The sequence below is a fragment of the Fusarium venenatum genome (genome assembly GCF_020744135.1).
Source record: "Fusarium venenatum strain MPI-CAGE-CH-0201 chromosome Unknown EDB82scaffold_1, whole genome shotgun sequence".
Classification (NCBI taxonomy): Eukaryota; Fungi; Ascomycota; class Sordariomycetes; order Hypocreales; family Nectriaceae; genus Fusarium; species Fusarium venenatum.
Window position 1 is genome coordinate 761,702 of NW_027072129.1, and position 18,165 is coordinate 779,866.

The following is an 18,165-nucleotide window of genomic DNA, read 5'->3' on the forward strand; positions in this document are numbered from 1 at the left end:
GAGATACGACCCGATAAATCCGTGAGCCAAGATCTTCTCCAAACCGAACTTGGTCTCCATTGATCAACAGGACAGACGCGGTCCATGGACCCATACATGGTAAGTTCAACGTAACGTTCTTGCTCATGAGACAGATTCAAGAAGGGCCGCTACTGGAAAGTTCAGGGTCCACCAGACGTGCCGAATTAGCTTAGTAGTATTTGGCAGGTAAAGGTCTCTCTGATGACGAGTCCTTCAGTATCAAGGAACTAATACTAGAACTATGTGTAGGCTATTTGCCTGGGAGGTAAGAAGCAAGGAAGTAGTGTACTATAAGAAGAACACATGTTCCTGTTAAATCATTTGTATATAGAATAAGTCACTCTTCATCACATTCGATTTCTACCAGGCAAAGCACCCACAATCTTGAGATATAATGAGAATGAACCTCAAGATATTCCTAGCTTTGGCATCAGCCACAAAAGCAGCTCATTTACCATCGAGTCACGACACTTACGAGTACATTGTCGTGGGATCAGGCCCTGGCGGTGGACCCTTGGCAGCGAACCTTGCGCGAGCTGGTCACTCGGTTCTTCTTGTCGATGCTGGAGACGATCAATTCAACAATACCAATTCCGAGATTGTTTACAACAACACGCTAGCCATCAATGATCCTCTCACCAGATGGGACTTCTTTGTCACTCGAGACACTCCAGAATTTGAAAGTGAATTCGAGTTCATGACGTGGAGACAAGAAAACGGAGAGTTCTATGTAGGCCGCGATCCTCCAGAGGGTGCTGAACAACTAGGCATATACTACCCTCGTGCCGGTACCCTTGGGGGTTGTGCTATGCATAATGCTGCAACACTCTCGTTACCGGCCGACGTTGACTGGAACGACGTGGCTGAGATCACTGGCGATAATTCATGGATGTCAACGAATATGCGCCAGTACTTGGTTAAACTTGAACGATGTAACTACCTGCAAAATGGAAGCGACCCTTCTCACGGGTTTACGGGATACATCGACACTTCGCAGGCTGATCCTTCATGGGCGTTGAACAGCTCTGATCAAACTTCTCTTGCTCAACTTACCTCTGATCTACTGGGAGGAAACCAAACCAACTCGACACTATTCACGTTACTAAGCCGCGACATCAACACAGATGATCCTAATAGGGATCATATCAACGGCGTCTTTACGCCGCATACTCACTCCCGCCATGGTGTCCGATCCAGCCCGCTCAATCTTATCCGCGCCACCCTTGATGATCCTCAGAATTTTCCCTTGACCGTTCAAGAGCATACCCTTGTCACAAAGGTAATCTTCTCCGAGTATTCGGATCCCAAAGGCCCCAAAGCCATCGGCATCGAATACTTACAAGGCAAAAGTCTTTACGCAGCAGATCCACGACACAATACCAGTTTCAAGGGTACTGCTGGCAAGGCATTCGCAACTAGAGAAGTTATCCTTGCCGGTGGTGTCTTTAATACGCCTCAGCTGCTCAAGCTTAGTGGAATCGGACCAGCTTCGGAATTGGAAGCATTTAACATCACGGTTATCAAGGATCTTCCCGGGGTGGGAACTAGAATGCACGATAATTACGAGGCAGTTCTATATGGTACGTTCCAGAAGCCTGTTGTGGGTTTCTGGGACGTTGTCTATACCACAGCAGCAGCCCTGCGAACGCGCGATATTCACTTCTACTGTGGTAGTATGAATTTCATCGGCTTCTTCCCTGGCATGCCGGGTTGGAACAGGAACGAGTTTGAATGTGGTTTTATGCAGTTGCATCCCAGGAGCATCAACGGCACTGTCAAGCTCAGATCTGCAAACCCGCAAGACGTTCCAGACATCGACCTGGGATTTTTCCGTGGAGATAGTAGTCAGGATATTGAGTCTATGGTGGATGCTATCAATTTCGTGAGGCCAATTTTCAACAGTCTTGAGGATAATCCGTTCACCGAACACCGCCCATGTGCCGCAGGGGTGGAATGCACAGACACTTGGCAGAAACACTACCTCCGGGCGCAGACTTACTCTCACCATGTCTCAGGCACCTGTGCAATTGGATCCGATCAAGATCCATTTGCTGTGTTGGATTCCAAGTTTAGGGTAAGAGGGGTACAGAATCTCAGAGTTGTAGATGGATCTGTCTTTCCAGTTCAACCAGGCGAAGTGCCCACCTTGGCAACGTTGATGGTGAGCGAGAAAGCTTTGGTAGATGTATTAGCAGATGTGTAGACTTTCTGTTGAAAACTTACCCTCGTCAAGTGTGTTCAATTGCTGTTCTACGGCTTGGAAACTTACTCAGTCCTTCCATGTACTTATGAAATTATTTCAATACCTATGGACGAAACGTGTTCATTTCGGATTATCGTGCTGCATCTTGTGACCATATAATACAATTCATCAGCCAATCATACAAATTAAAGTTAATACTGTATCTGTGAGATTAGACTTGATGTGACTCTACACGGCCTATTGGGTAGCAGAAGAAATAGCCTCCTAAGTCTTAGGGTGTAAGGACTATAGCCTAAGGGGGATAAAGCGACCTACTAGTTTCGTCTCTTATGCTTCCAACGGTCAATCTTTCTGATACACTGAAGACGGCCTGGCGCAGGTTGAAGTTAATATAGACTAGTCCCGCATTCTATCCCTGTCCAACCCAAACTTATGGGGAATGGGGCATCAGAGAGTTACCAGGACTTTGCCGTTTTGGCGGACTTAGGCAGCATAAGTCCATAATAACTTAACTCCGAAATGATACAGGCTTTAGCATTGTACCAACCACTAATAAATACATATATAATTTCAAGCGAAGTCTATCATTACAGACAGCCGAGAATATTCTACTATACTGCCGACAGTCAAGGCATTACTGGCTACATGTCTTTCTCACCTTCTTCTATCCTTGTGACAGGAGCCAACGGATACTTTGGTTTACATGTCGTTGATCAACTACTAAAGCATGACAGAACGGTTTATGCGACAGTACGCTCCGAGAAGGCCGCTGAAACGGTCCGCACAAGCTTTTCAGCATATATCAAGTCTGATCAGCTCCGCATCGTCTTCGTTGAAGATCTGACCAAGCCAGAATGTTTCCAACACGCATTCAACGAAACCATTACTAGTGTCGTTCATGTGGCGAGCCCTTGTCCGATGGGCAAGAATATTCAAGACAACATTCGCGAGATACTCAGCCCCGCTATCGCCGGCACCACAGCTGTGCTAGAAGCAGCCAAAAAGTATGCGTCTTCCTCGTTCCGTAGGGTTGTGCAGATATCTTCTTTCTCTGCCATGCTCGACCTCTCTAGAGGCTCTCGCCCTGGGTATACTTACACTGAAGCCGACTGGAACCCAGTGACGTACGAAGAAGCCGCGAAGGAGCAGGACCCAATAGTCTTGTACATAGCGTCTAAAGCGCTGTCTGAGAAAGCTGTATGGGAGTGGATGTCAGCAAATAAGCCACACTTCGATACTGTGTGCTTATGTCCATCAACAATCTTCGGTCCTCACATCGAGGCTATCGACTCAATGACTCGCCTGCACTCAACGGCTTCCCTGCTCTGGGGCTTAGTCGACGCTCCTCAAGTTCCACGTCTTGACTTTGCTGGTGCTATCGACGTACGCGACGCTGCCCTGATGGTCGTATCTGCTGTTGACACGCCAGATGCCAGTGGTAAGAGATTTCTTCTGGCTGAGCATTTTGACTGGCAGAGTGCCGCAGACGCGGCCAGATCAAGCCTGGCCCAAGAGGCTCGTTGCAGGATTCCCATAGGCACACCTGGTTCTGGCAAGGACGAGGCACTCAACAATCTATATACTGTCGATGGGTCTAAAGCAGTGGAGGTCCTTAGGGTCAGATACAGACCATTGGCTGAGACGGTGATAGACACCCTGAAGCAATTTCTCGAGGTGGAGGCGAGGGAGAGGGAGTCTTCAGCTTAATATCCCAGATCATCTGTGCGGCAGAGGTAAAGATGTTAGTACAAGGCATGGCCATAAGAAAAAAGTATTGTATAGGGATCAACTTAAATCGTACGTTGGATGAACTTGTTCTTGCCTCGGTGGTGACTATGCCTGTTCTGTAATGCCACAAGGATATGTACAGGCGCCTCTACTCGAGAGCGCGTAGACGTGCCGATCATGCTGCCCTTCATCTTGTTAAAGCCCCACGGTCTCAATTCTAATGGCTGCATCGTTGAGTATTAAACGCTCGTGCGACATTTACGAGCAACAACTCATAAAAACCCGAAGTCTAAAGGAGGTTATTTCGTCTACCACACCTGGAGGTAGGTTAACTTAGGAGGTCGCAAACCCCCGCTGGTCGTTGCTGCCCCCGGTCTTGAGATGATGTAATTGGATCCATCTCATCTACCCACTCTTATATGCTTACCTATCAACCAATTATTTTATTATAATGTACTGGGGTGATAGGCGAAATAACATGGCCAGTCCTGTAATCTCTGCAAGCGCGGAATTGATGCTGCGGGATGCTACAGACATGAACCCATGTTTTAGCAACAAAAAATAACTTTTATTTATATACAGACAACGTCTCTCCATCTTCCTGTTTCATTCAACCCAATTTAATTCTCACTTCTTCGTTCAACCAACTCCATTCGTTTAAGTAACAGACTGATATCCCTTTTTTTTTTTTTTTTTTTTGTCATGAAGTGCCTCGTCTTCTCGGCCCTCTACGGGCTTGTCGCTGTCAGTGCCTACACTGTCACTAATGCACCGAGGTTCATGTTGAAAAACATAGACCCTATTGTGTTCCCAGGTCAATACGTTAGCCATATGCATAGTTTCTTTGGATCAGATGCTGTCACGGTGAACACAACCACATCCAAAGAGCTCCAAACAGGTTGTTCCACTGCTGAGAACCCAAACGATTTCTCGTCCTATTGTAAGTAGATGTTCGTTGCCCAACGTCCATCATCTAATACTTGACAGGGGTACCAACTCTCTTTGCAAAGAACGGCAGTGATCGTATCACAGTTCCTATTAGTCGTTTCAGCGCCTACTACGTCAGCATTGATAAGGCTGAGGTTGCTATTCCTCAGGATTATAAAGTGGTTGTCGGTAATGCAAGCGCAACGTCAAATGACCATGTCGAGCCTCTTGCTGGTATCCAGTGGTTTTGCGAGTATGGAGGTAATCCTCAAGAAGTCAAGGACCGAGCAGCATTCCCTACCAAGGGCTGCGGACGGCTCCAAACCATTCTGCTCTTCCATGACTGCGTTAACGAGGAGTCATTGGAGTCTACGTATTCCGGGGTCCATCATTGGACGAAAACCTTCAGACCTGAGAACCGTTGTCCAGCTGGCATGAAGCGAATGCCACAGCTGCGATTTAGCATCCGCTATGATCTCCGTGAGGTGTTCCCAGACGGTTGGGATGGTCCCGCTCCGCTCGAACTTTCTTGTGGATCCTCATACTGTACACATGGTGACTTTATCAATGGTTGGCTTCCTGAAGCGGCTGAAAACATGCTCCTGGCAAACTCGAAAAGGGAATTTAAGGGAGTTGATGGACCCAAGGGAAAATATAACGCTGGCTCGCTGTGCAAGGCAGGGGAGTTTAAGGATGCAGATCCGGAACATGGAACCAGCGACTATGCGGAAAGTAAAAGCGTCCTGGCTTAATTATTAGTTATCTGTTCATTAACGCTTTATTTATTTATTTTATTTTTCTGAATTACTCAAGCTTCTAATATTATAAATCTGATACTTCTATTATCTATTAGAATTCCAAACATCCGAATTATTTCAAGTTAAACTAAAAAGATAGTACTTTAGAACTCTTCCAATATACATCGTTTTTGAAAGAGGTTCTTATTGCAAGTCGGAAGGACCCTGAGTTAGTATCTGAATCTCGGAAAACGCCTTTACTAACACGTCTTAAAAGGAGCTACATGTCTCGAAACCTCACCATAGAGACCCTCGATCAATTCAGAAGACTTTATTCCCCTCGACAACAGACGCCACTATCCTGCTTTCGTCACTCATATCTAAACACAACTTAGATATAGATTGTCTTAGATGCGAACCTTTAACGTATAGAATTACAGGAGAGACCTCTTCTGGATACAATTACCTTGAACATAGACTGGTCAAGTTGTATGAGGAGCTCGAGGTAGTTAGTTTAGTGAAGAATAGATCTTAAAGCACAAAGGCTTGAGTGTCAAGTGATAGCATTGTACAAGTCCTCGGCCTGCAGCATAAACTCGCTTTCAAGGGCAATAAAGTCTGCTTTATGAGGATCTCCGAGGTCGAAATGCGCTGTCTTATATACCATCTGATCAAGAACATGCTTTTTGGCGATGGCTCTAAGTTGTTGTTGCTCATAGGCAAATGCTCTAAATAGAAAAAAAAAACAAATGTATCTGACTAGTTTAGTCCCTGGTGACTACGCTCTGTCAAGTCGATCCCTATTTCACACAATGATACGCCAGTTAGACAAGGCAATTGCATCGCAGGTATGCTACATATCTCTACCCAAGATTGTAATACTTTAGACTCTAACAGATCAGAACTTTAAATTCAAGTATGACAATGATTGATGTCATGAAGATTGCAATAGTTTATCAGTGGCTGGATGCTTTGCGGTAGATCTGGTCGGCCTCCCAATACCCCGCTTAGACTATGGCAATTCTAGATCTCAGATACTATAAAGATAGGGGGGATTCATCTTCTCATGAGTCGCCGAATGTTATATTCTAAAATCAGAAGAGTGGAACGAATACAATCTTCACGACTTATTGGTCATCGTACTATTACCAAAACCCACAAGTAAGTGGCAACTTTACACGAAACACATTCTAGAGCTGATATGGCCAAAACATACAGCTCATTTCTCGAAAAGACTGAATTACCAAGAAAAATGGCCTCCGTCATGACATCCCCCAAGTTTGCTGTACTCATTGACGCCGACAATGCCAAAGCTTCCATGGCTGGCTCTGTGCTCACAGAGATCGCCAAGTACGGCACAGCCTTCGCCAAACGTGCTTATGGAGACTGGACTGGGACAGAATTAAACCAATGGAAAAAGCGCCTTCTGGAACAGTCTATCCAGCCAATGCAGCAGTTTGCATATACCAAAGGGAAGAACTCAACCGATTCAGCCATGATTATCGATGCTATGGATCTTTTGTATTCAAACAAATTCCACGGCTTCTGTATAGTGTCTAGTGATAGCGACTTTACGCGGCTGGCTACTCGAATTCGAGAGTCGGGCTTGGTAGTCTTTGGATGTGGAGAGAGAAAAACGCCAAAGCCTTTTGTCACAGCTTGCGACAAGTTTATTTATGTCGAGAATCTGGTGTCAATGACTGGGCCAGCCAAATTTGGAATGTCAGTAGCTGGGCCATCCAGTGCTCGTTCCTCTGTTGCAGGGCTCATTAGCGTCGGTCCATCGATTGCCACATCTGTTGAAGGTCTAGCAGTCAACACATCGTCAACAGAGCAGAATGGAGAGGACAAGGCTCAGATTGATGCTTCGAGTAAGAACACACAAGTGGAGGGAGCTCAGATGCCGGAACCTCCGATGCATGGCAACTCAACACCTGAGCACCAACTACTTGATTCGACGACGATTGGATGGTTACGAGAGGCTGTAGAAGTGTCTTCTGACGATTCAGGATGGGCTCTGCTTGAGGAAGTTAGTTCACTTATGGTCCAGTGGCATTCTGACTTTGACCCGCGCACGTACGGGTGCAGCAAGCTCAGCACGCTGTTGATATCTACAAGTCACGTTGAACTCTCACGTCGAAGTCCAGGAAAAAATGGGTCGAATGCAGTATACGTCCGATGGCTCAATGACTAATAAATAGGGTTGAGCAATTACATTCCAAACCAGGGTAGCCGAATAGGGACATGTCTGAATAATTATCGAGTTTTCAATTTCTAGCTTTAGTAAAATAGGCGAATGCAGCATAACTAGCCAATACTGCTTGATATACAAGGAAAATCTTTTTACCAGAGGTCTGAGAACCATGCGGTGAGATGTGATCTGTTGGATCGTTTCTTGTCCTACCGAAGGTCCATCCCATTATAATCAGGGAGTTCCCAACTACCTGTATCCTCCTTCATAATATTCTTAGCAAGTACGTCCAATTTGAAGAAGGCTGCAGCAGCTAAGAAGAAGTTAAGGATAGCAAGGACAAAAGTGCTCGATGGCATCTTGTGCCAGTAGGTTTTGTCCTTCTCAATGCCATCCTGGACTGTGTCGATGAAGGGGCGGAATCGCTTCTCATAACTAGCCAAAGCTAGAGGAAGCATTTCCTTGGAGGCACCGACACGACTGATGTGATCTTGGATTTCTCCGGCTAAAACGTAGGCACCGACGAGACTGGAGGTTGTTCCCATTCCCGTAGTTGCTGTAGGACAATAGGCTGCATCACCCAATAGCACGACTCTTCCTTTGCTCCAGGAGTCTAGCCTGACAACACCCATGTGCTCACAATAGAAGTCGTCTGATTCCTTTAGCTCGGTGGTCAGCTCTTCTGAGCGCCACCCAGCGTCACGAAACAACTCTGATAAAACGGCCTTTTCCAGCTCTACACCGTCTGGACGTGCAGACAAGACTCGTTCGGAATCATTCAGACCCACAAGGTATACCTGGACTCGGTCTGCATTGTGTCTTCGACTGAATAAGAGCCGCTTACCCGGAGCGATGTAGGCAGTTCCGTTGTATTTCTCTCCATCCTTGATATGGCGAGGCATGGTGAAGTAACCAGCGTAGACCCCGATGAGTTGAATGGGGTCTTTAGCTTCAGGTCCCAGCATTAGCTTTCGAGTGCGGGACCACTGCCCGTCGGCGCCGATGACAAGGTCATACTGATCCTTCTGACCATTTGCCAGCCGAACTTCAACGGAATCCTCCAGTTGTTCGTAACTTTCCACAGTTGTCCCATATACGAATCGTACACGATCCTTGATGTTCTCGTAAAGAAGCTTGATAAGATCACCTCTCATGATCTCGTAGTCAGTTGTAAAGCTCTGAAGCCCTTCGCCGGACGTGTTTGCGGGAAAGTACGCCACGACTCTACCAGAATTGTTGACAAACTCTAGTCCTTCCTCTTTCACTGACACGGCACGGAAATCGGTTTCAAGGCCCATTCTCTTTAGAACCTCAATTCCGTGACCGCGAATATCAATTTGCAGACCAGTAGATCTCAAGTCGGGGTGCTTCTCAATGATTGTAACATCATGGTGTTTTGAGAGCCAGAAGGCGAGGGCGTTGCCGGCAATACCTGCACCGCAGATGATGATTCTCAGTCTGGTCATGATTGTAGTTGGTCTGAGCAGAAAATATTCAAGAGAGAGTAGGTGATGAAGATGAGTGGTTGAAGCGCATGCAATATAGCAGAGTTTTTACAAAGTCTAGAGACAGAAATTGTAGGCATATGTCCCTGTCTTATCATCAAATATTCTATGGGACCTCTAGACTCTTGGAGTCAAGTTCTCGGGGTGGGTCACTCGGCCTTCTCTGTAGGAAAAGACCGGGCCGTCAACGAATACACCGAACTCACAAACGCCGAAAATCGCGTAAGTCGAGCTCGGTGTTGTCTTTCGGTCTTAGACCAGGGTGTTTTAAAATGCCAAAGTTTAACAGGATTTCATTGCGCAAACTTGATTATCATTACAGTATGTATCTTGTCCTTCCCGCCTTTGTAGATGATGCCCTAATCAACCTCTCGGAAATGTCTATTTATGACTGAGACTTCAGAGAGGTAACATATCTCCTCTAGTATGGATCCGTCAGTTCATGAGACCCTTGTTGGTAGTTGAAAGCTCAATCATGCCTAAAGAATGCCGGATATCGCTGACTTCGGCAGTGGCGTTTGGGTTTACGCTCTTGCAGCCTGTCTCATCCCCCTCAGCTGACGTCCCGACTTTTGCATCCAGCAGGGCTTTTTCCATACGGTCGTGAAATGTTCCATATGGCTCAAATGGTATCTTGGTGTAGTAGATAGTCGGCCAGGTAGCTTCTGTTCTAGACACTGGGGTATCTAGTTGGTTGTCTCTCCACTGACATTGTGCTAGAGATGTGATGATGCAGACAAGGTATGGATCCTCAAACCACGTCTCTGGTGTGCACTCTCTGACCATGCGGTCCCAAAGCTGTTGAGCATCGCCATTTGGTCTGCTACGATACTGCTTGGGGTAACATCGTTCCGCGCGTCGTTGCGTAATACTGCTGTAGGCAAAGAACCCTATAACTGGGTTCCCAGTCTTCCTGAGTTCTTGTTCCCCGTCTTCGTGACCCTTGTTTTCTTTATTCTCGTCTTCTTTCTCATAGGTTGGTTCAAGATAGTAGATGGGGCAGTGTGGACGATGTTTAACATGTCCGTTGAAGTAGAATGTCGGCTCCGTGCTGTATACATACAGAAGTTAGTAAAGATAAAGTAGCAAAGGGAAATGCAAAAGGACCGAATATACCAATAATTCACTAGACGACCTCTTTCTCCATTGAAAAGGTTCCTGAAGCATGAAGCCTTTCGCTCGAAGTCGCCGAACCATGGATTATTTGCTAGCCCTGTTGCATCCTTCACGGTACACTCCTCATGCGCGCCGGTTTTAGCTTCAAGAGGGATATCGATTTGCTGGAATGTGCAGTGTAGAAGCTCGAGATGGCGGGCGGTCCAGCGCAGAGGATGGTCGGACAGCTTGGGGTGTTGAATGATCAGCTCATGTAGAGACTGATTAGGCGTGGTGACTTTCCCCATCGCGGCTGCCTTTGAATGAGACATGGCCATTTGTGGTTTTGGCGAAGATGTTGTAGGAGGGTAGAAATGGGTGGCTGTTGTTTGGTGATTGATAGTGAATGAGAGAGTGACAATAAACAAGGGTCAAGAAGAAAGGTGGGTTAAAGACGTGCGTGGTACGAAAGGTGGGGCCCCACCATGTAAATACAGGCAACCTAGTTGATTAGACTTTGCAATCATAATGTTATGCTCAAGATCATAGAGTTGAAGATTTGACTCAATGAAATCACACGCTTGTATGAAATATTTATGTAGTTATACTTATTGAAAACCTATCACGGTTCCTTCAAGCACTGCATTAAATCCAATTGTTGCGTCATCGATCGTGGCAGAGCATATAACTGCCCAAACCTTTTTCGCAACTGGCATTTGCCTGTCTCCCGCCGAAAAACATCTGCCGTGTGTAGACTTCATAGAAGGAGGACTACGTAGCAGAAACAAGCCTCTTCAATCGTCAGTTGTATCCAGTTGAAAGATGTTGGGCCTAGACATATAACCAGGTCAAGGGTCACATACGGTTGATTCCCACATGCTCATTGTCAGAAACGAAGAGAAACAAGGTTAGGTATTTTGTGCCTTGGGAGAAACCTAGTATTAGTATAGGGTAAGAATATGATTGGATCATTTAGGTCATAATGCTTGGAACGTAACGGTATTAAGAAAAGGTTCAACTTCAATTATCTCAAAGGTAACTATCCTTTCTACCAAATACCAACTAGGCTCTCAAATGTTCGCCATGAAGCTATGACTCAAGTCCAACCCTGCAGCTGTAGCACAAATGATGGAGTACTATACATCTCCACGAAACTTAGCAACACCAGTGCCCAGCGCCACAGCTAAGGAATGCTCCCGGGCCTTCCCGTGTCAATCACTTCTAGTTTCGACGGCAATCCAAACGGCAGCCGTCATTAATTTGTTGAAGCTGATCAAAAATCAGCGGATATGCAAGTTACCTTACCCAGACACCGCTGTGGCAAGACGCTCGTGGATAAACTTAGCTGAGGCCGTTTCAACCTGGGTCCTGCAGTGCGAGCCTTGGTGGATGCTCTATCGGAGTAACTAAGCCGATAGACGATATTCGACACTCTAGACCATCCAATACGTAAGTACGTGCATAAAACAGTTGCCGTTGCATGAGATCTTCTCATGGCTCCATGCCCCATTTTAGGATGCGGGCTGGTATGGACGTTGAAGATGTCGTGATTCTATTCTCGGTTCTCGAGTGAGTACAAGACAAGGGTCGCTTCAAGAGGATGCGAACATGGACAAGAGACAGGCTCTGGAAAAGGCATTCCAAGTTTATAATTTATCTCGTCCAGAGCGGTCCCAGTTTCTAGTAGCAAGTAAGAAATTTTGGCTTCTCGTCTGAATAGTCAAGGAGATTGGGCATGATTGGCACAAGCTCGTGGATAACACTGGAGGACTGGGAAGGATAGTGGTCAATCATCCTAACACCTTAAGATTTGTCCATGTTGCAATGGTACATGCACCCATATCGATTGTCACAGCCGGTAGATCAGTGTCTTCGCCCTCCGTTCGTTCCATTTCAAGCGCGAGTGCATGGACGGGGAGATGTTACGCGAAACACACCGAAGAAGATTTCGGTCTCGCGTCCAAGTAGCACGCGAGGATTAATGGAGTGCTTTTGGGACATAGGGGCCTGTAGACAATGCATCAGTATTTGTAAACTGAAAACACGTCGCTCGAAATCCCTCGCGTCTTATGATCCAATAGTGATAGTATTAAGCCGTACAGGACTGTATATCCCAACACCAGCTCCCAAACCGTATCTTCCTTCACCCACTACCACCGACCATTATCTCTTCGATGACAATTACCATCATCGGCGGGGGAGTCATTGTATGCCAAAGAGCTCTGAGTCACATCGAGGGAAGCGTTGATGTCACAGTGTTTGAGCAAGCAAATGAGTTTCGTGGATTGGATGTTGATTTTGGATTCAATGCGCGAATTGTGGTAATCATCAAGCACATCGATCCAAGCAAAGTTTTTGCTTTGTTCAAGATGGGGAGCCGGAACAAACAACCTTTCCGATAAGTAGACGGATGCAGTACTGAATATACCCGGCTGCGGCCAAGCGATTAATTGGCCGATACGGTACTGCCAATTCCCGGTCAGGAGATACTTGTGTGCCGTTGATCCAATTGTTTTAGATGAAATGCTGTTTCTTATACCGCACGTTCCCTTTCGACTCGGGAAATGACATAAAGAACTCGAGCATTAGGCCGACTCCGGAAGCGGGAAGTTGATATTCTTGGATTGAGGTTTTTGAAGCAGGTAAGCTAATCCAAGCAATCTCGACGAATACAAGCAAGATCAACAACAATTGGTTATTTGCTGTGATTGACATCACGTCAATATGCGAAAAGAGATTGTGGAAGCAAATGATACCGCCGCTATACTACACTTTGCTCTTGAGAATACATACCGATGCCTTGTCAACATGGGCAACGTACCGTCGGCACTGGTACAATTGGTCAAGATGCCTTTAGCATAGATCGGCCTAAGGAGACACCTTGTTTTCTATTCTGTCTCTGACAAGTAGCTGGCTGCAGTAGCTTGCATTCAACAGAGTCAGTGACCCTACCACGTACAAGCCACCCAGGCTGGGTAGGATTTGCAGACAAATAAGTTTCTGAAGTCTTAGGATATATAAATGAATGGTCTAAGAACTATAGTCTGAGGAGTATAAACTGACCTACCAACTTCGTCTCTGCTGCTTCCAGGGGTTCTTTTTCCTGATACCCTGATGCCGTGTTACTAAAGTTGAGCTTTGTGAAAGGGTATGGTATTTGTTATAGGCCGCCGCTAAGCTGCAGGATATTTGTCCAGATGGTTGAAAAGGGAAGAGACAAGCAGCTGATGCCTGAAGTGGGTTGAAATGAGTAAACTGATGGATTAAGCCATATAGAGGATGGAAGCTCCCTCTCAAGGCACTGCCCAATTCTCCTTGTCCTATTTACATTGTAACGACATTGAGCAGACACGGCGACGAAAACCAGTGCTCTGCCAGGAGGCAGCTCAATCAAACGGTATGATGCATAGAATTAAGCTTTCTATCTTTCTAATTCTCCTTCTTTTCCTTCTTGTTTCTCGTCTTCTGTTTCTTTTTCTTGTCTTCTTCTTCCTTCACCATTCTAAAGGCTAAAACTCAAGCTAACCTGTTATCTAGATGTCCTCCGCCAATCCGTACTGTCAGGTAGTAACTAGCGAGTCGGCCTACAACACAGCCTTCGGCACGGGAGAACCCAAGGTGCTATTAGAAAACATGGGTTTGAGTGGAAAAGTGTCGGCCAGTTCTCTTAAACGTATGCACCTTTTCGCGTTAAAGGTCGTGGTGATCCCTGTGGATCCATATTTGCCGATATATGCGACCGCCAACCTGGCAACTCTCGAAAACCCCCCCAATGGTCCAATGGCTAGATTCACTAGCGACAGGGATGCGTCCACGAAGGCAAATGTGCTCGAGCATCAGCTCGTACGAATGTATGGGGCCTTGGGTCTGGTGTGGTCGGCCCTCAACGATGTGACCAAACCCTCCGAAGGCTCTATTCGACGATCGGATCGAAATGCGAATGCCCAGAGGCCCGACTACAATATCAACCGGACATTTTCCAGCATCAGTTTGGGAAGTGAAAGTTCAATTGAAAGCCAACATTCTGGAACCTCTTATACCGAAGGAACATCGCCCAAGGATATGCACCTTGAAGAGTGCTCTGTGCACTTGCTCACCTGTGCGATGCGTCTAATCCTCCATAACGCCCAACCAGAGAATGCTGCAATGGCGATTGAGTTCAGGGCGCGGGAGAGATTGACCCTGGATATGGGCACCTTCGAATTCGTTGCCATCGACGATGGAGGTCTCCGCTGTCGAACTACGCTTGGAAAAGTGTCAGAAAACTTTGTTGCTGGCATTGAAGCCAAGCGTGATGTGAAGACCTTCAATAACAGCCCCATTATATACGATGACGCCCTTGCCCAGATGGCTTACGAGGTCATCTTGGTGAGGGCTAACTCGGGTACGAGTAGGCGACAAAAGTTCGGGGATAGGCAAGTTGGTGACACTATTCACAGTAGCAGATGCTAACGTCAATAGCGTTGTGATTATCCACATTGCTGGGCATCACGTCTGCTTTCTCGAATTCCGGATCAACGCTGCCTACCTCACCCAGTTAAGGCGTGGAAGGACTCCGACGGAGTTTCTCAGGGTGTCGGTTACCAGGATGTTCAACCTAGAGCGAAATTACGGCCGCACGCCATTTGCCGAAAACATGGCAAGGCTGATCGCATTCTCCCTTGTCTAGGTGCGGTTATTCTGTAGATGGGAATGGAAAGGACGAAATTAGTGGGTCAGCTTATGCCATTTAGACTATGTAAATTAGGCTTTTTAGGATTTGTATTTTTGTACCCTAAAGTTCATGTCCTTTACAGTCCTCCAGTGTCCACAAGCTTGTGCCAATCATGCCCAATCTCCTTGACTATTCAGACTCGAGGCCAAGATCTCCCTCACTTCAAACTCGCGCTTTGAACAGTACAAACGGAGAGCGAAGCCGCCAACTACCGGCTGTGACGATAGGTACCTATGGATACATGCAGTATTACATAAATAGACAGTAACTGGAAGGTGACCATGGCGCCTGATACCAGTTCAAGAAACATGCAAAGCAGAGATGTTTTATTGGTCTATATCTTTAGGTTTTAGTATTTCTATCTATCATAAAGGTAAGGAATAACCAAAAGTAATCTAAATCCCCCTCCCATGGTGTTATTGTTCTACAAAAAGATTATTTCTTCTCTTCCAACTGTGAGTGATGTTAGCACAGGATGGTAGCAGCGGCAGGGATGTACTTACACATCTGAATGACCCTATTTGATTAGACACCCAGCCGTCGCCCGTATTTGTCGACATACAAGTGTGATCCGACGTACGATCAAACGGACGCGTGCAATCACCACCGAAGTAAAAGATACAGTTGTATCCCTCGTCCGGAACAAGGACACTATGCGGGGATAAACCCCCCGAGCATCCTCCTTGTTCTTTCGTTCCAATGTACTCCCGACAGTCTGTATCAGGCATCTCCCTAAAGTCATAACATTTGTTTAGCTCATAACCCCAGACTGTTCTAGACTTTCTGGAATCTTTTCTTTCGCAGTCTTTCGTATAGACGGAGTCCATTCCTGGGTACAGTGGATGAATTTGCACTATTGCATGTCAGTTTTCTGATATACGTACATAAAGTAGATATGTAACTTACTCGACCACTTCTTTGTTCTGACAGGCGTCTCTTTTGGCGGCTCGGGCTCCTCTGGCTCTCTGAATTTCATAATTAGTAAAGATGAAGAGTAGAATGGATTGGCAACACTTACAAGGGACAATACGTGTTCTTGTTCAAATCAGTCCATTCAGCATAACCTCTTTGAGAGTCATGTTCCATGAACATCTGCAAAGCAACCAAACTTGCAATCTTTTTATGCAAAGCGATCTGAGGATGGAAGACTCGTGCGTAACCATAGGGAACCAGGTAATCAACAACATCAGCGCGAGAAGCCAGACTCCTCTTGTTTTTGTTATCATTATCGTGGTGAAGCTCGGCATTGGGGTCCATGAGGCGCGTGATCTTGGCAAGGATGAGCATGTCACCGTAAAACGTTCCACTGAGCTCGCCTTCGGCTGTGTCGCGCTTCCATGGAGTCGTTCCCGCGGGGTCCCATGAGTTGAGTTCGTAAAACATGAGACCTTGCTGATACCAATGCTGCAGGTTAGCAGAACCAGTGGTTTTACCACTCTCAGTGCAGGGTTATCTTGTTGGCCTCAGGCCCCCCCCCCATTTTCCTTATAGGTAGCCTACCTGCCTGCTAGCTTCCTCATTTAATCACAACAAACATTGGAGCCCAAATAATAACAGCAAATTGTCCAAACAGGGGAAAGACAATCCGCGGATGCCTTACAAGGCAGAAGTCTGTGAATAAATGGCTTGTAGGTATATGGAGGAAGACAGTTTCCTCTGATGAGACTAATCTCTTCTCCTCAGTCATCTAGCCACTGTCGGATTCTACACACATTTTGTCTACCTCTATGACTCCCCGTCCTTTGACCTGTCTATTCTGCTTGGATACTACGTGTGAAGATGGCTGAACCTGTCCAGCTCCCTGGCGTCAAGGTCTGTGATGAATGCTCAAAACGACGGTCCGAGTTACAAAGCTGACAATTGATAGCCTACGACTGTCGGCGGCTTAATGAGCTTCCTTGATTTCCCTGGCGAAATTCGAAACAATATTTACGAAATCCTTTTACTTCATTCTGATTTTGTCGATCCTTGGTATCCTGTCGATCATTATGTCTCTCTCAATCCTTTGTTTGGATATATCTCAAAGTACGTAACGGGGCTCTTTCGCGTCAACAAGATAGCCCACCGCGAAGCCAGCCTGTTATTCTACAGCCATAATCGCTTTAACTTCACTGAAGTCGGTGCTGAGGCAATAGCCTCGTTCCTTCAGCAAATCGGTACCCGTAACGCAAGCTTTATTAGACACATCATCATCGACTTCCCAGAATTCTCGCGACTAGAACCTGGCAATGTCACTATTGAAGTGGAAAGCGCTCGCAGCCTCGGAAAGATTCTGAGCAGCTGCACTGGGTTGAACACGGTTGAAACATCCTTACGTATCACAAGCAGTAGGGAACATGAGCTTGAGAGTCTAGACAACCACGGCGTTGCCGTTGAGGCGCTGGATCTTATCGACACTCACTTTCGATCCATTACTTCTCTTTCGGAGATTATTATTGAGTTATGTGAGTATACACCTGAGAATGTTCTCAGAAGTACGATGGAGGGTTGTGGATGGGTATTAAGAACACGTCGGTTTTTTTATGTTCATGACTGGGACGACAGTGGTGGTGATGAGTTTGATGAGTTTGGCGATGACTATGACGACGACAGCAATAGCTACGACGACGACGATTACGATATCGACAACGATAGCGATTTCTGGAGAAGAGCGGCAGACTAGAATGGGTATACTTCGTGTACATTTGTCCTGATAGCCGTAACCCTAAGGAAACACAATGAACGGATAAAGTTGCTATCTGAAAAAGCAACTGAGGTCCAATGTCTAAGTAGTATTTTCGCAGAGATCATAGTAGACTGTGTGTTGAACTTTATTATCTGATGGGGTGCTTCTCAAAGTCTAATATCTCTGATCAGGGCGGTTTCGTCACGAAAGATACGGCTCTTAGAGCAACCTTACTCTTACACAATACAAAAGCAATATAAGCAGCCCACTTATTCTTCCTTCAACGCACAGAACACAAAGAAATACCGAAATACTAAGCATCCACTTGTCAGTTAACTTGCCCAAACCCTTGAAGTTTATTATCAGATTTCCTACATTA

At 46.2% G+C, this 18,165-nt stretch overlaps 9 protein-coding genes across 9 annotated transcripts; 6 read left to right on the forward strand and 3 right to left on the reverse strand.

The window, feature by feature from the left end:
- Window positions 1-92: 92 nt before the first annotated feature.
- EDB82DRAFT_482344 (uncharacterized protein) lies at window positions 93-2,327 on the forward strand. Its single transcript, XM_025732305.2, has 2 exons — window positions 93-207; window positions 271-2,327. Exon 2 carries the CDS (start codon window positions 416-418, stop codon window positions 2,222-2,224), a length of 1,809 nt encoding a protein of 602 aa, XP_025591243.2. The 5' UTR covers window positions 93-207; window positions 271-415; the 3' UTR covers window positions 2,225-2,327.
- A 798-nt stretch (window positions 2,328-3,125) lies between these two features.
- EDB82DRAFT_482346 (uncharacterized protein) lies at window positions 3,126-4,290 on the forward strand. The gene is made up of 2 exons (XM_025732304.2): window positions 3,126-3,944; window positions 4,026-4,290. Exon 1 carries the CDS (start codon window positions 3,143-3,145, stop codon window positions 3,929-3,931), a length of 789 nt encoding a protein of 262 aa, XP_025591242.2. The 5' UTR covers window positions 3,126-3,142; the 3' UTR covers window positions 3,932-3,944; window positions 4,026-4,290.
- A 175-nt stretch (window positions 4,291-4,465) lies between these two features.
- EDB82DRAFT_564218 (uncharacterized protein) lies at window positions 4,466-5,681 on the forward strand. Its single transcript, XM_025732303.2, has 2 exons — window positions 4,466-4,892; window positions 4,940-5,681. Exons 1-2 carry the CDS (start codon window positions 4,655-4,657, stop codon window positions 5,629-5,631), a joined length of 930 nt encoding a protein of 309 aa, XP_025591241.2. The 5' UTR covers window positions 4,466-4,654; the 3' UTR covers window positions 5,632-5,681.
- Window positions 5,682-6,688: 1,007 nt separating this feature from the next.
- Window positions 6,689-7,929, forward strand: EDB82DRAFT_482350 (NYN domain-containing protein). The gene has a single exon (XM_025732302.2). The coding sequence runs from the start codon at window positions 6,818-6,820 to the stop codon at window positions 7,808-7,810; it is 993 nt and encodes a 330-aa protein (XP_025591240.2). The 5' UTR covers window positions 6,689-6,817; the 3' UTR covers window positions 7,811-7,929.
- EDB82DRAFT_549479 (uncharacterized protein) lies at window positions 7,914-9,322 on the reverse strand. The gene has a single exon (XM_025732301.2). It carries the CDS (start codon window positions 9,271-9,273, stop codon window positions 8,017-8,019), a length of 1,257 nt encoding a protein of 418 aa, XP_025591239.2. The 5' UTR covers window positions 9,274-9,322; the 3' UTR covers window positions 7,914-8,016.
- Window positions 9,323-9,585: 263 nt separating this feature from the next.
- On the reverse strand, window positions 9,586-10,810 carry EDB82DRAFT_482351 (uncharacterized protein; the record flags this gene model as incomplete). Its single annotated transcript, XM_065608191.1, has 2 exons — window positions 10,429-10,810; window positions 9,586-10,363 (listed from the first exon to the last, which is right to left on the reverse strand). Coding segments are annotated over exons 1-2 (928 nt in total), but the record flags the coding sequence as incomplete, so codon positions are not given.
- Window positions 10,811-14,040: 3,230 nt separating this feature from the next.
- On the forward strand, window positions 14,041-15,076 carry EDB82DRAFT_519055 (uncharacterized protein; the record flags this gene model as incomplete). The annotated part of the gene is made up of 2 exons (XM_065609055.1): window positions 14,041-14,791; window positions 14,847-15,076. The coding sequence occupies 2 exons, from the start codon at window positions 14,041-14,043 to the stop codon at window positions 15,074-15,076; spliced, it is 981 nt and encodes a 326-aa protein (XP_065465267.1).
- A 377-nt stretch (window positions 15,077-15,453) lies between these two features.
- EDB82DRAFT_531478 (uncharacterized protein) lies at window positions 15,454-16,516 on the reverse strand. The gene is made up of 4 exons (XM_065609241.1): window positions 16,140-16,516; window positions 16,028-16,086; window positions 15,625-15,974; window positions 15,454-15,574 (listed from the first exon to the last, which is right to left on the reverse strand). Exons 1-4 carry the CDS (start codon window positions 16,502-16,504, stop codon window positions 15,557-15,559), a joined length of 792 nt encoding a protein of 263 aa, XP_065465268.1. The 5' UTR covers window positions 16,505-16,516; the 3' UTR covers window positions 15,454-15,556.
- A 141-nt stretch (window positions 16,517-16,657) lies between these two features.
- On the forward strand, window positions 16,658-18,049 carry EDB82DRAFT_2720 (uncharacterized protein). Its single transcript, XM_025732296.2, has 2 exons — window positions 16,658-16,933; window positions 16,989-18,049. Exons 1-2 carry the CDS (start codon window positions 16,901-16,903, stop codon window positions 17,781-17,783), a joined length of 828 nt encoding a protein of 275 aa, XP_025591235.2. The 5' UTR covers window positions 16,658-16,900; the 3' UTR covers window positions 17,784-18,049.
- Window positions 18,050-18,165: the final 116 nt, after the last annotated feature.

What these genes read in the sequence shown, in the direction of transcription:
- EDB82DRAFT_482346 (XM_025732304.2), top strand. Translation starts at nt 3,143, where the DNA reads ATGGGCAAGAATATTCAAGACAACATTCGCGAGATACTCAGCCCCGCT.
- EDB82DRAFT_482344 (XM_025732305.2), top strand. Translation starts at nt 416, where the DNA reads ATGAGAATGAACCTCAAGATATTCCTAGCTTTGGCATCAGCCACAAAA.
- EDB82DRAFT_564218 (XM_025732303.2), top strand. Translation starts at nt 4,655, where the DNA reads ATGAAGTGCCTCGTCTTCTCGGCCCTCTACGGGCTTGTCGCTGTCAGT. An exon ending in AAACGATTTCTCGTCCTATT is followed by an intron (nt 4,893 to 4,939) that starts GTAAGTAGATGT and finishes AATACTTGACAG; the next exon opens with GGGTACCAACTCTCTTTGCA.
- EDB82DRAFT_531478 (XM_065609241.1), bottom strand. Translation starts at nt 16,504, where the DNA reads ATGTTTTACGAACTCAACTCATGGGACCCCGCGGGAACGACTCCATGG. An exon ending in AAGAACACGTATTGTCCCTT is followed by an intron (nt 16,087 to 16,139) that starts GTAAGTGTTGCC and finishes TATGAAATTCAG; the next exon opens with AGAGCCAGAGGAGCCCGAGC. An exon ending in CAGAACAAAGAAGTGGTCGA is followed by an intron (nt 15,975 to 16,027) that starts GTAAGTTACATA and finishes GACATGCAATAG; the next exon opens with TGCAAATTCATCCACTGTAC.
- EDB82DRAFT_549479 (XM_025732301.2), bottom strand. Translation starts at nt 9,273, where the DNA reads ATGACCAGACTGAGAATCATCATCTGCGGTGCAGGTATTGCCGGCAAC.
- EDB82DRAFT_2720 (XM_025732296.2), top strand. Translation starts at nt 16,901, where the DNA reads ATGGCTGAACCTGTCCAGCTCCCTGGCGTCAAG. An exon ending in TCCAGCTCCCTGGCGTCAAG is followed by an intron (nt 16,934 to 16,988) that starts GTCTGTGATGAA and finishes GACAATTGATAG; the next exon opens with CCTACGACTGTCGGCGGCTT.
- EDB82DRAFT_482350 (XM_025732302.2), top strand. Translation starts at nt 6,818, where the DNA reads ATGGCCAAAACATACAGCTCATTTCTCGAAAAGACTGAATTACCAAGA.